General features: G+C 34.0%; 1 protein-coding gene across 1 annotated transcript in view; it reads right to left on the bottom strand.

Annotated features, from left to right (window-relative positions):
• Positions 1 to 14,099, bottom strand: part of LOC138709496 (paired mesoderm homeobox protein 2-like) — an 84,808-nt gene that overhangs the window by 35,092 nt on the left and 35,617 nt on the right. Inside the window, exon 2 of the mRNA XM_069840303.1 lies at positions 5,940 to 6,121. Coding sequence (XP_069696404.1) covers positions 5,940 to 6,121 — 182 coding nt within the window. The remainder of the gene's footprint in view (positions 1 to 5,939; positions 6,122 to 14,099) is intronic.

Below are 14,099 nucleotides of genomic sequence, written 5' to 3'. Positions count from 1 at the left end.
ATTTTTAATTCATTTAATCCATTTAATTTATTTTATTGTGATTTTGCTACTGAACAAAAACAAGTGCACCAACCTTAATTTGAGTGTGCTGATTGCAGATCTGAAGTCCGTTTTTTCCTATCGCGTCGCAATTTTAAAATAACATTTTTAATTTTTACATTTTTTCATTTAATCCATTTAATTTATTTTATTGTGTTTTTGCTACTGAACAAAAACAAGTGTGCCAACCTTAATTTGAGTGTGCTGATTGCAGATCTGAAGTCCGTTTTTTCCTATCGCGTCGCAATTTTAAAAGAACATTTTTAATTTCTACATTTTTAATACATTTAATCCATTTTATTTATTTTATTGTGATTTTGCTACTGAACAAAAACAAGTGTGCCAACCTTAATTTGAGTGTGCTGATTGCAGATCTGAAGTCCGTTTTTTCCTATCGCGTCGCAATTTTAAAATAACATTTTTAATTTCTACATTTTTAATTCATTTAATCCATTTAATTTATTTTATTGTGATTTTGCTACTGAACAAAAACAAGTGCACCAACCTTAATTTGAGTTTGCTGATTGCAGATCTGAAGTCCATTTTTTCCTATCGCGTCGCAATTTTAAAATAACATTTTTAATTTTTACATTTTTTCATTTAATCCATTTAATTTATTTTATTGTGATTTTGCTACTGAACAAAAACAAGTGTGCCAACCTTAATTTGAGTGTGCTGATTGCAGATCTGAAGTCCGTTTTTTCCTATCGCGTCGCAATTTTAAAATAACATTTTTAATTTCTACATTTTTAATACATTTAATCCATTTTATTTATTTTATTGTGATTTTGCTACTGAACAAAACCAAGTGTGCCAACCTTAATTTGAGTGTGCTGAGTGCAGATCTGAAGTCCGTTTTTTTCTATCACGTCACAATTTTAAAATACCGGGTAACATTTATAATTTTCACAATTTTAATACATTTAATCCATTTTATTTATTATATTGTGATTTTGCTACTGAACAAAAACAAGTGTGCCAACCTTAATTTGAGTGTGCTGATTGCAGATCTGAAGTCCGTTTTTTTCTGTCGCGTCACAATTTAAAAATAACATTTTTAATTTTTTATATTTTTAATTCATTTAATCCATTTTATTCATTTTATTGTGATTTTGCTACCGAACAAAAACAAGTGCACCAACCTTAATTTGAGTATGCTGATTATAGATATGAAGTCCGTTTTTTCTGTCGCGTCACAATTTAAAAATAACATTTTTAATTTTTACATTTTTAATTCATTTAATCCATTTTATTCATTTTATTGTGATTTTGCTCCTGAACAAAAACAAGTGTACCAACCTTAATTTGAGCGTGCTGAGTGCAGATCTGAAGTCCGTTTTTTTCTATCACGTCACAATTTTAAAATAACATTTAAAATTTTTAATTATGATGTGTGACACTACGTTCAGGTCAAAACTCAATATTTTTTTTGCAGCAAAGAAAAAAAGGAGAGAGTAACAGACTGATATTCCACCAATCGGTTAATAGGGTGACGGATAATCGAGGTTCTACTGTAATTAAAATATTATCGGTACTCATTATTTAAAATTTTTGTTTTCCACTGTACTTAAAACGTTAGGAAAGCTAGTTCCTTATCATCATTATCAATATCACCATCACCACAATCACCATAATCACGATAATAATCATATAATCATAACAATCTATTAGAACAGTGATGTCAAAGCAAGCGCATTTTTCTGACCTTGACGTCGTGCGCGGGCAGCAAGCGATAAGTATGGAAAGAGAAAGGGTTGTGTATATGATTAAGCAATCTGTTGGATTAAGAAAACAACGGTGCACAAACTTCAAACGGAACGTGAAATTTTATGTCGTTATTTTATATGGCTTCTTTCTGTTTAATATTATCTATATTGTCTGTAAAACAAAAGTACTAACACTGATTTCTTAATATTGCACTTGTGTTTTAAATCTTAATAACATAATAGAGAGTTAAGAAGGAATATTCACTTAAATTCCATTAATATTATACTGCATTAAGTGGATGAAACACATCATTCATAAAGAAAGTGATATTCCAAAGAAAGAGATTGAGTATGACATGATAAGTTGGAATTTATATTGATGGCATCTTTAGCCTTACAAAAGTAATCAATAAACTAATCAAAACAATATTACAGTACAAAGCAAAGTTACCTAGGTACTGTATCTGTTTTAATTGTAACTAATATTCCATAACAAAACTCTTATCGCATTATGCTTTTAAGGTGGTATTTGTGAGCAACTTCCTATCATCAGAATATTAAATTATTTTCTCGAAATGTGCTGAAGCTATAGAGCTGACATTTTTACAACACATGGGCACGTATCTTTTGCTTATGATGTAACAGTAGTTGCTTTGTTAATTCATTTCCTTACAAACAATTTCCATGCGAATATTTTCAAAATTTTCAATACACTATCTTCAGTAATACGTATATACGGTATATTAGATTTACGAAAACATTCTGTAAGGCTACTAAATAAATAGGCCTATACCTGAAAATTTCACTTTTCTATACGAAAAGTTTAGAAAATATTTCTTTGAATAAAAAAATCAAATTTCTGAAAAATGAACATTAAAATTAAAGCTTACATTCTTATAATGCACTTATACTTCTCAGACAAATCTAAAAATTACCATGGATACAGTTTTAATAAGTTCTCTTCCCTTTATCTATTGAATCAGTGCTGGCCATCCCTGAATATAGCTCGACCTAGCGGCATATACCACCTCTTTCGTCTGTCTCTTTCCTTTCCGCTGTAAAGCGCTCAGGCTCTCCTGGGCTCTAAAGCGCGCACTTGCTCCTATGGGCATCAATTGACATGCGTGCATTAGAATGTAGAGAAGTTATTAATTTTTTCCCGCTAGATTTGCGTTTTTGCACACTGTGTGGCGTAGCTCAGGCGATAGGTGAGTTTGCCTACAGACTTAGAGCTGCTCTTGACCGTGTGTTCTATTTCCCTTTAGGCTGATTGGTCGGTTGGCTTTTTTTTGACGTTTTCCTCAGTTATAAGGAGGACATCAGGCGAATTATCGGACTCATTTCGCTATGACAAATTCCATCGGCGCTAAACAGCCTAGTTGATAGGTTAAGGTTTGCCCTATACACTCCCTGAAGGCACTTGGGATTGTGCCGGTCTTAGAGAAATGCAGAAACACAATAGAATCAATTGAAATGAGGCTTTTATAATAAGTGAAAAAGGTAAAACTTAAGAGATAAAGAAAATAGAGTGCGTATCCCTCCTTTCTCCCTCTGCACCCTTTCGTATGTGCGTAACTTCTGTCAAGATCTCTGAGACAGGATAATAGGCACATAGTAAAAGCCCATTCACAATGAAAATTAAACATAACCGTAACATAAACACAGATGTTTGCGCCCAGGCTACCAAATGGAGTCATTCGCAATAATTCACATAAACCAGTGATGTCGAACAGAGCTCTCAAACTGTGAAACGATTAATACTGTTTCCTACCGTAGCTGAGCTGAAACGACAGTCAGTCAGCTCGCTGTAGCAGTGTTCTGTACGCAGTGTGTTTATCAACTCTGGCGGCTGGTATGGATGTGGAACGACGATTCAATAGTGAGTGGACAGATAAATATTTATTTATCTTAAAGGACGTAAAGGCACATTGCTTAATATGTAGAAAAGAACTTGGATACATCAGCCATCATAATATTAAAAGGCATTTTAATTCTACACGTCATGCTGAAGCTTATGCACGAGAAAAGTTATCCGGTTTCACTCGTAAAAAGGCTGTAGAAGAATTAAAATCAAGATTGAATTCAGAAAACCTTCCATCATCATCGGGTGTTAGTAGAATAAGCTTGGTTCGTGCTAGCTACAAAATTTGTGAAATTACTGCAACGGCTTCAAAGCTATTTACTGACGGAGAATTTGTGAAAGGCTGTCTCATAGCTGTTGCAAAAGGGATATGTCCGGAATACGTTAATGATTTTAAATCTCTATGTTTGTCTCGTAATATTGTTGCAGAGCGCGTGTCATAAATGGGGGATAACTTGGAGGAACAACTGATAGCAAGAATGAAAACTTTCCCTTATTACTCACTACAGCTCTTGATGAAAGTACCGACAGGAAAGATACGGCGCAGCTAGCTACAGTATATTCATAAGGAGTGTCGACTCAGATTTCAATGTTCATGGGGATCTTGTAGATGTCATTTCACTAAAGGATCGAAATTGAGGAGGAGATATTTTTGAATGTGTAACAAAAACTATGAACAAATTTCAAGTTACGCTAAAAGTAATTAATTTTACACATCAAAACAGTTCACGTTTCTGAACTTGAAGTTGCACTGCTACAACACATACACACAAAGTTGATATTTTAAACATGATATTAACAACATTATTATTATGATTTACCTATTTCCGTCACTAACGAACAACATTCATGGAATGACCCAGTAGATAAAACATTATTATTATTATTATTATTATTATTATTATTATTATTATTATTATCATCATCATCATAATTCAGATGTAGATGCTATTCAAACAGAACGATCATGATTTTAAAATCAAATGTAGGAAACAGAAAACGGATGTAGGTAAATTCTCATTTTTAAATAGAACTGTAAATGATTGGAATGACCTACCTGCAGCGGTGTATGAGGGCTGTCCTTCCTTAAGGAGATTCAAGAATAATTTAAAGAGTTGTGTATAAAGTGAAAATTAAAATTAAGGTGACATTCAACATTTTATTTTTTAAGGTGGCATGTATTTATCTAGCCTGACGAGTTTACTTCCTTGGTTTGGATTGTAAATTATTTAAAAATAGCGTGTAAGAGGGCCTTAGACTAGAAATGTTTAGTTTAAATGTAGTTCTGTTTTTGAACTGTTGTATCAGTGAAGTGAGGTGAGTCAGTGAAGTTATGGTTTTACAGTGCAGTGAACAGTTCCGATCAGTGATAATTTATAGCGTCAATGAAATGTGTTCTATAGTGTCAGTGAAATGTGTTACAGTGTGTCAGTGAAATGTGTGCTAAAGTGTCAGTGAAATGCGTCATAGTGCCACTACAGGGAATGAGATGAGAGTAAAGTGAAAGACTATTGAAACTTATGTAGGACCTATACATAATTATGTAGGTTGTGTTGTAAAATTAGGTGTTTTATTTTATGTTTTATTATTATTGTGTTAAATTGTATTGTGTATTCTTATAGTATTGTGTATAAAATTGTATATGTGTTGTAAATTGTATTATGTATTGTAAATTTTATTGTGTATAGCTTATCATTTTAACTGTGTATTGTTAATATTGTATATACCACTGCCACCGGGTGCTTGCCCACTTGCAGTGTAAATAAATACATACATACATCATCATCATCGTCGTCGTAATTCATCCTCCTGTAGGCTACATTCTTTGTTTATCAGAGTTCATCAACTGCAAATCTAAACTGAGTTCCTAATCAATTGGTAAGATGTATAAAAGTTATCAGAGTACCAGCCGCTGCAGTTTCGGCCGGACTGCCTGCTGCCTGTGTTCAACCGTTGCACGGTAAGGGAGGAGTGAAGGTTCTGCAGTTCACAGCTCGAGAGCGCTGTTCGACATCCCTGACATAAACACTGACATTAACATTTCCGTTAGACATTAACATGAAAGTTTGCAAACTCCAGACTTTCATGCTTATGCTTACGTGATATGCAAACAGTACACAATCGTGGAGCGCTGAAGTATACGACAGAATATGAGGAAATGACGTCGTTGTTATGTTTCCATGGTTACCAAGTATCTTTGCTGTTATGTTTACGTTCCCATCGTGAATGTTCTTGATTTTATCGTAATGTTTACATTTTTAAGTTAACGCTTACGTTATGTTGAATTTTCATTGTGAATGAGACTTTAGAGTCTGCGCATTTTTGTACCTGACCTGGACTCTCGCCTCGCTGAGGTTCACCCTCCTCGCCAGCTCCTCTCTCACGAAGGCGTCAGGGTAATGCGTCCTCTCGAACACCCTCTCCAAGGCGGACAGCTGCCCAGTCGTGAATGTCGTTCGGTTCCGACGTGGCTTTTTTCTCTTCCTATCGTCACCATCTAGGATGTAGTCTTCTTCTGCAAGACAACCGGCAATGATATCCAAATTAGTAACAAATAAAGTGAGGATAATTATTAGAAGAATGCTTAAAAATAATCTAATCACTTCTTCTATTCATGCAGTGAGTTTCAAATGACACATGTGATAAAATAAATAACTTCGTGGACTATGGTTAATGCGAACATTGTCTAAAATTTTACCTTCAAACTAATCTTCCGAAGCTACGACGACGAACTTATTTCAGTGTGGTGCAATGCTGCAGATAGTACTAGTGTGCTCAAGAGAAATTATGTCCAACAAGCAAAATGTTTGCATCATTTGAACATTGAACTACATCTTCAATCCTATATTTGTCGGGACATTTCCGAAATTAGTTTAGTTTTTTTTAATATTGACAAAATTTATTTGCACGCTTTTAAAGTGCTGTAGTGGTACACTTGCCTTAAGCTAACATTGTTCACACAACCACGCACGTAGACTAATCTCTTGTCGAAGGACATTGTATAGGTGACAGTAAATGTAAATATACAATGTATTTAGTAGGGTATAAAACACAACAGCGTAGCCAGAATAATGGTTCAAGAAGTTATTTATTATACTACTATATTATTCTTTTATTCTCCGTAAAATTAAAAAAAATATATATCTATTTTTTTTTCTGTAGTAATCTTACTAGAGGTTTTGATTTATCTAGAGAAAATCAAAACTCGAGTGGGACTTAATAGACTATTACACTTTTAAGTCCACACCTGTGGAATAACGGCTAGCACGTCTGTCCGCGAAACCAGGTGGCCCGGGTTCGATTCCCGGTCGGGGCAAGTTACCTGGTTGAGGTTTATTCCGGGGTTTTCCCTCAACCCAATATGAGCAAATGCTGGGTAACTTTCGGTGCTGGACCCCGGACTTACTTCACCGGCATTATCACCTTCATCTCATTCAGAAGCTAAATAACCTAAGCTGTTGATAAAGCGTCGTAAAATAATCTACTTAAAAATTACACTTTTAATACGTCATACTACTGTTTGACCAATCAAACGGTACGAAAGGACGTCTTTCAACCAATAATGGCTGCTTATCGCACAGTTTTATCGCTTCCCTAGCATTTGTTTAATTTTATCGCTTCCCTAGTATTTGTTTGTTTTTATCACTACCCTAGCATTTGTTTCTTTGTTTGCCAACTTGCAAACTGCAAATTCTTTACGTTACTATAAAACATGCTTTGCGATCGTCATTTGTTTACAGCATATACAGTCAACTGTTATTGTATTAGAGTACTTTATTTCTTATAATCTTTATATACTTTCTTCTAATCGTGTAGCTTAATGATCAATTAAATCCCACTCGAGTTTTGATTTTCTCTAGATCACTCAAAACCTCTAGTGAGATTACTGTTGACTATTACACGATTAGAAGAAAGAATATGAAGGTTAGGAGAAATAAAGTACTTTTATACAATAAAATATTAATTGACTTATTTAAATACTAAACTGTCTTGAAAATGTATTATTGTATCATCCCATCTTACAAATATTTCACTAGATGGCAGTAGTGTGTTATGATCGCCTTTTCTCTTGTTACCAGTTGTGCCAACTATACGATCTCCAATGAACTATATGGACGATTACTAATCAAGAAGGCTTTGTTGATTCAGCTTCACTTTAATTAAAAGCATTCCACTTCAGTTATCAATATATATTAAACAATCTCTGATACGTGACTATCCATAATCTCATACAGCAGAAGCTATAAATAACCTAAACAATATAAACAAGATAAATGATAGAAAAGCTTTAATTAAGGATGATGAAATAAATATGAATCATTTTAAAGGATAGGTCTATAATTATTATTGAAAGTACAATGTTGGCAAACAAAGAAACAAATGCTAGGGAGGTGATGAAAAGAAATGCTAGAGAGGTGATAAAACAAATGCTATGGAGGTGATAAAAATTGTAGGGTAAGCATCATGGTTGGTTGAAACAGGTCGTTCCGTACTGTTTTATTGGTCAAAAGTAGAATGCAATAGTAAAAGTGTAACAGTCGTAATAAAATACACACTACAAAACAGTCCTACATTCTGTATAGCAAGCTTCTTTTTGTTATTTATTTAAACAATATTATGGAAGTCCTTTTTTTTTACGAGTTTTGTATTTTTTTATTTCTCAGTTAACACGACAGACTCTATTTCCTTTCTTAAAACGAATTATAACACCTTAATTATTGACAATCTTATCCCTATTCACATGAATAATTTTACTCAAAATTATCCAAGGAACAAACTCTGTAACTGTCTGTATAATTAATGAATAATTACTCTCTATATGTACATATATATTCGATATAGCCTGCTAATATACAAATCTTAATGTGGGTAGTAAAATAAGTGGACAGGAAATAGGAGTTATTGTATTTGGGAATGTCATCGTATTTCTGGAAAGGAAGCAAAAATATTAACCTGTAACAAGTGCCTTGCTAACAGCGTCATTTGGCACGGGAAGATAAGTGTCCATATAATTCGTAGTATAACACGACCACTCTGTCTCGTATGCAGCGGGGAAGGTTGGAAGACGCAGCGGAATGTAGCTAATTCTGTTTGGACGTCCCCAGATTAGCTGCCGATTTGTCATTCCGAGCCACTACACCTCGGCGCGCTTTCTGCAGCTATTAACACACGTAGAATCAACTGCTCATCCAGTTTTCATACGCGTCTCCGATGAGCAAATACAGTAATAGTAATAATAATAATAATAATAATAATAATAATAATAATAATAATAATAATACTTACTTAGAAATGGCTTTTAAGGAAACCGTAGGTTCATTGCCGCTCTCACATAAATCCTCCATTGGTCCCTATCCTGAGCAAGATTAATCCAGTCTCTATCATCATATCTCACCTCCCTCAAATCCATTTTAATATTATCTTCCCATCTACGTCTCGTCCTCCCCAAAAGTCTTTTTCCCTCCGGTCTCCCAACTAACACACTCTATGCATTTCTAGATTCGCCCATACATTCTACATGCCCTACCCATTTCAAACGTCTGAATTTAATGTTCTTAATTATGTCAGGTGAAGAATACAATGCGTGCAGTTCTGCGTTGTGTAACTTCATCCCTCTTAGCCCTAAATATTTTCCTAAGCACCTTATTCTCAAACACCCTTAATCTCTATTTCTCTCTCAAAGTCAGAGTCAAAGTTTCACAACCTTACAGAGCAACCGGTAATATAACTGTTTTATAAATTCTAACTTTCATTTTGTTTTGACAGCAGACTAGATGACAAAAGCTTCTCAACCGAATAATAACACGCATTTCCCATATTTATTCTGAGTTTAATTTCCTCCCGAGTGTCATATATTTGTTACTATTGCTCCAAGATATTTGAATTTTTCCACCTCTTCGAAGAATAAATCTCCAATTTTTATGTTTCCATTTCGTACAATATTCTGGTCACGAGACCATATATTTTGTCTTTTCGGAATTTACTTCCAAACAAATCGCTTTATTTGCTTCAAGTAAAATTTCAGTGTTTTCCCTAATTTTTCCTAATATATTCACGTCATTAGCATAGACAAGCAGCTGTTGTAACCCGTTCAATTCCAAACCCTCTCTGTTATCCTGGACTTTCCTAATAGCATACTCTAGAGCAAAGTTAAAAAGTAAAGGTGATAGTGCATCTCCCTGCTTTAGCCCACAGTGAATGGGAAACGCGTCTGACAGAAACTGACCTATACGGACTCTGCTGTACGTTTGACTGAGCCACTTTTTAATTAATCGAACTAGTTTCTTGGGAATACCAAATTCAATAAGAATATTATATAAAACTTCTCTCTTAAACGAGTCATATGCCTTTTTGAAATCTATGAATAACATTATTATTATTATTATTATTATTATTATTATTATTATTATTATTATTTTCCGGATCATTGTCCTCTCACTGTCTACTTTAAGGAATTTGACGCAAATGTCTGGATCTACCTCAATTTCTCTACATTATTCTTGGTTTACAATAATTACTTTGTGCGTCCATTTAAACTGATTCTAGTTCCGCCATGTGGCTTCCAAATTTCAATTCAGTTTTTGAACACGTCCTTATACCTTCCTTCCGTCACTTCTTGCAAGAGTATAATACGCCTGAGAATATTATCTGAGAAGGTCGGAACTTCTCTAAATTCTTCTGAATTGCAAAAACTGGTTTTAATTCGGTGCTGATCAGGCCCTGACGCTTGTGTCAACAGTGGGACTCATTGATGTCGGAACACTGGCTCTCATTCACTTCGCCTCTCATGTGATGTTTATGTGACATGTGCGATTATGTGAGTCGCATAAAGTCTCGACTGAAGGACGAGCGCACTTTACCTTCTTTGCGAGATACTTCGTTATCTCTTCTTGTCAAAATGGCACATAGTTTACTTATTTATGACTTTTAGAGAACCCGGATGTTCATTGCCGCCCTCACACAAACCCGCCATCGGTCCCTATCCTGAGCAAGATTAATCCAGTCTCTACCAGCATATCCCACCTCATGGATTCATTGCACAATTGTCTTTTGACTTACATAACCGTTTATTGGACAACGCAAAATTGGACGTAGATTCCTATCAGATATATGTATGTATAACATTTTGTAATCTATAACATTTTGTATATCTATAACATTTTGTAAAACCCGAGAGGAAACTAGTCTTAATTACGAATTCAGTGGTGTTGTAATCCCGCAAGTACAATGTTGTAAATACCTAGGAGTGTATTTAAACTCCAAACTTTCTTGGGGAGAGCATGTTGATAATGTTACGGGTAAAGCATGGAGGGCACTTCACTTTATTATGAGAATCTTGAGAAAGGCTAGCCCCAAATCGAGGGAAATAGCATATCTAACGTTAGTGCGACCGTTAATGGAATACGGAACTACATGTTGGGATCCCTATAGAATATATCAGATAAATTCCTTAGAAAGAATCCAGTATAGGGCAGCTAAATTTGTTAAAGGTAAAAGAGAAGATGGAAACGATACGATAAAAGAACTTAAATGGGAAACTTTGGAAAACAGACGTAGGAAAACTAGAATAACATCATTGTATAGAGCACATCTAGGTCAGAAAGCATGGGTAGACATAACGGCTCGGTTAGCCAACGTACTATGGTAGGAACGATCATGATTTTAAAATCAAATGTAGGAATCAGAAAACGGATGTAGGTAAATTCTCATTTTTAAATAGAACTATAAATGATTGGAATGACCTACCTGCAGCGGTCTTTGAGGGCTGTCCTTCTTTAAGGAGTTTCAAGAATAATTTAAAAAGTTGTGTATCAAGTGCAAATTAAAATTAAGGTGACATTTAACATTTAACTTTTTAAGGTGACATGTATTTATTTAGCCTGACGAGTTACTTCCTTGGTTTGAATTGTAAATTATTTAAAAATAGCGTGTAAGAGGGCCTTATACTAGAAATGTTTAGTTTAAATGTAGTTCTGTTTGTAAGTATGCATAAGGGTGTAATTATTTGACTTATTTGAACTGTTGTATCAGTGAAGCGAGGTGAGTCAGTGAAGTTATGGTTTTACAGTGCAGTGAATAGTTCCGATCAGTGATAATTTATAGTGTCAATGAAATGTGTTCTATAGTGTCAGTGAAATGTGTCCTAAAGTGTCAGTGAAATGCGTCATAGTGCCACTACAGTGAGTGAGATGAGAGTAAAGTGAAAGACTATTGAAACTTATGTAGGGCCTATACATAATTATGTAGGTTGTAATGTAAAATTAGGTATTTTATTTATGTTTTATTATTATTGTGTTAAATTATATTGTGTATTCTTATTGTATTGTGTATTGTAAATTTATTGTGTATTGCTTATCATTTTTTTGTGTATTGTTAATATTGTATATACCACTGCCACCGGGTGCTTGTCCACTTGCAGTGTAAATAAATACATATATATATATATTAATTAGACCAAAATATGTTAGACCTCTTTTATTAGACCTATTGTCACTGGGATCATTTTATTAGACCTTCTGTCATTAAACGTAATCTGTTTAGACCTATTGACTGTGGATCGTGTATTTAGTATACAGGATGAAAAGTAATAATAATAATAATAATAATAAATTTTATTTATACTGGCAGAGTTAAGGCCATAGGGCCTTCTCTTACACTCTACCAGGTCACAAAGTATACAAGCAGTTAAAATTTAAGAAAAAGTTAAAGAACAGAATACTAACATATTACAAAAAAATAATAGCATAACAAAATTGACACTAAACAACATAAAAATAATATCATAATGAAAAAAAAAAGTAAAATACAGATCTAAAGATTGGAATATAATAAAAGCAACTCAGTTAGTACAAATAGTTAACAGGGAAAACGTAAGGAAGAATACAACAAATGGAATGTAATAAAATAATAATAAAAATAAGAAAAAATACGAAAATTAAAATAAAATCCACAATAAAAAGGATATGATAATAAATTCATGTGGTGATCAAGATAACAAAAAATGGGGAAAGGAAGGAAAAGAAATTTATAATATATTAAACCGATAAACTCCGGGAGGTTGTATGAGACACCAAAAAAAAAAAAAAAAAAACAGTTTTCTCTAATGTCATATTGTGCTGTGAGGCACTATTTCGCGAGGACACCAGATCTTAATGTAACGCAAACCATTGCCATACTTAATTGCTTGAGTCTCTTATAAAATATTTATACATCAAAACCACTACGAAAGATGTTCAAAAATATCTCCACTAACCTGTACACAAAGGTTACATCGGCGGGACATGGATTGTCTACCGCGGTAAAATACTTCAGGAATATCATTTATTTCCTCTGCTGTAGCAAATATCAGAGCCATCAGACCGGTTTAATAAAGCACTGCACTGGGTCAAGACGTACAACAAAATGTGAATTTGTAGAGTCATCATGAACTGGAGAACTCATATGCTTTCTGCCGGTCTAATAAAGTCTCTGAGGAAAATATGACATTAGAGAAAACAGTTCGTTTTGGTGTTCCATACAATCTCCCGCAGTTTGTCGGTTTAATTACTTTTCACCCTGTATAAGCACAAAATTTTATTTTCTTTCTCGCCTGTCTTTAATTTGCATGTTTGGATGCGTAAACCTTAATTTTTATTGCTTAAATTTCCTGTGTGTACGTAGTTATAATTATACTTCGGATGTTAGGTAAAATCCTATTTTAATCCTTAAAAGATAAGTTCATAAAAATTTGCAAGTACACGTTTCATATGAAACTATGCCTATAATTGATATTTTAATAGCACCTAAAAATGCCTATTTTGACGATAAAGCCTAGTTTGACCTATTAAGTATGTTTTATCTCTAATGGATCAAAATACCCATTCTTATTTAAAAAAATATGTATTTTAAATTAAAAAATGTATTTTTCAGTTTGCGTTAATCGTGTCACAGAGCATATCAGGTTATAATATCCAAATGTAAATAAATTGATTTCTACTGTAAAAAAAGTTTTCGTCAAGGCGCCAACAAGGATTCAGATTTTCCTTGAGAAATTGCCCAATGTATCTCTGCTACTAGAACCTGTACTTAAATGCTGGGGATCATGGTTGAAAGCTGCAGAATTCTACAACGATCACATTAGTGAAGTGAAAGATGTTGTTTCAAGTCTAGAAGACGAGTCTGAAAGCATTGTTCTGCAAAGGAAGTGATGAAAGATTCTGATATTCAGAGGGACCTAGCGTTTTTAAAGTCACACTTCACTTTCCTAGTGCACGTTATTGCAGCAGGAAAGCCACTGTATGAACAAATGGAAATATTTCAGGATATGCAAGAAAGGATCAAAAGTGTTCCTGGTTCTGCTGAAAATAAAGTACGGGATAAACTGGAGCAAGTTCTGCAGAGAAATGTAGGGCTGAAGGATCTGCGTACTGCTTCAGATATCCTAGCAGGGAAGAACACGGATTTACAATGCAACATTCCTGTCCAACTGGTGTCAAAATTGAAATTCGTTCCTG

This window comes from Periplaneta americana, chromosome 11 (genome assembly GCF_040183065.1).
Source record: "Periplaneta americana isolate PAMFEO1 chromosome 11, P.americana_PAMFEO1_priV1, whole genome shotgun sequence".
NCBI classification, from domain to species: domain Eukaryota; kingdom Metazoa; phylum Arthropoda; class Insecta; order Blattodea; family Blattidae; genus Periplaneta; species Periplaneta americana.
Note: the sequence above shows the minus strand (reverse complement) of the source record. Positions and strands in the feature narration are given on the sequence as shown.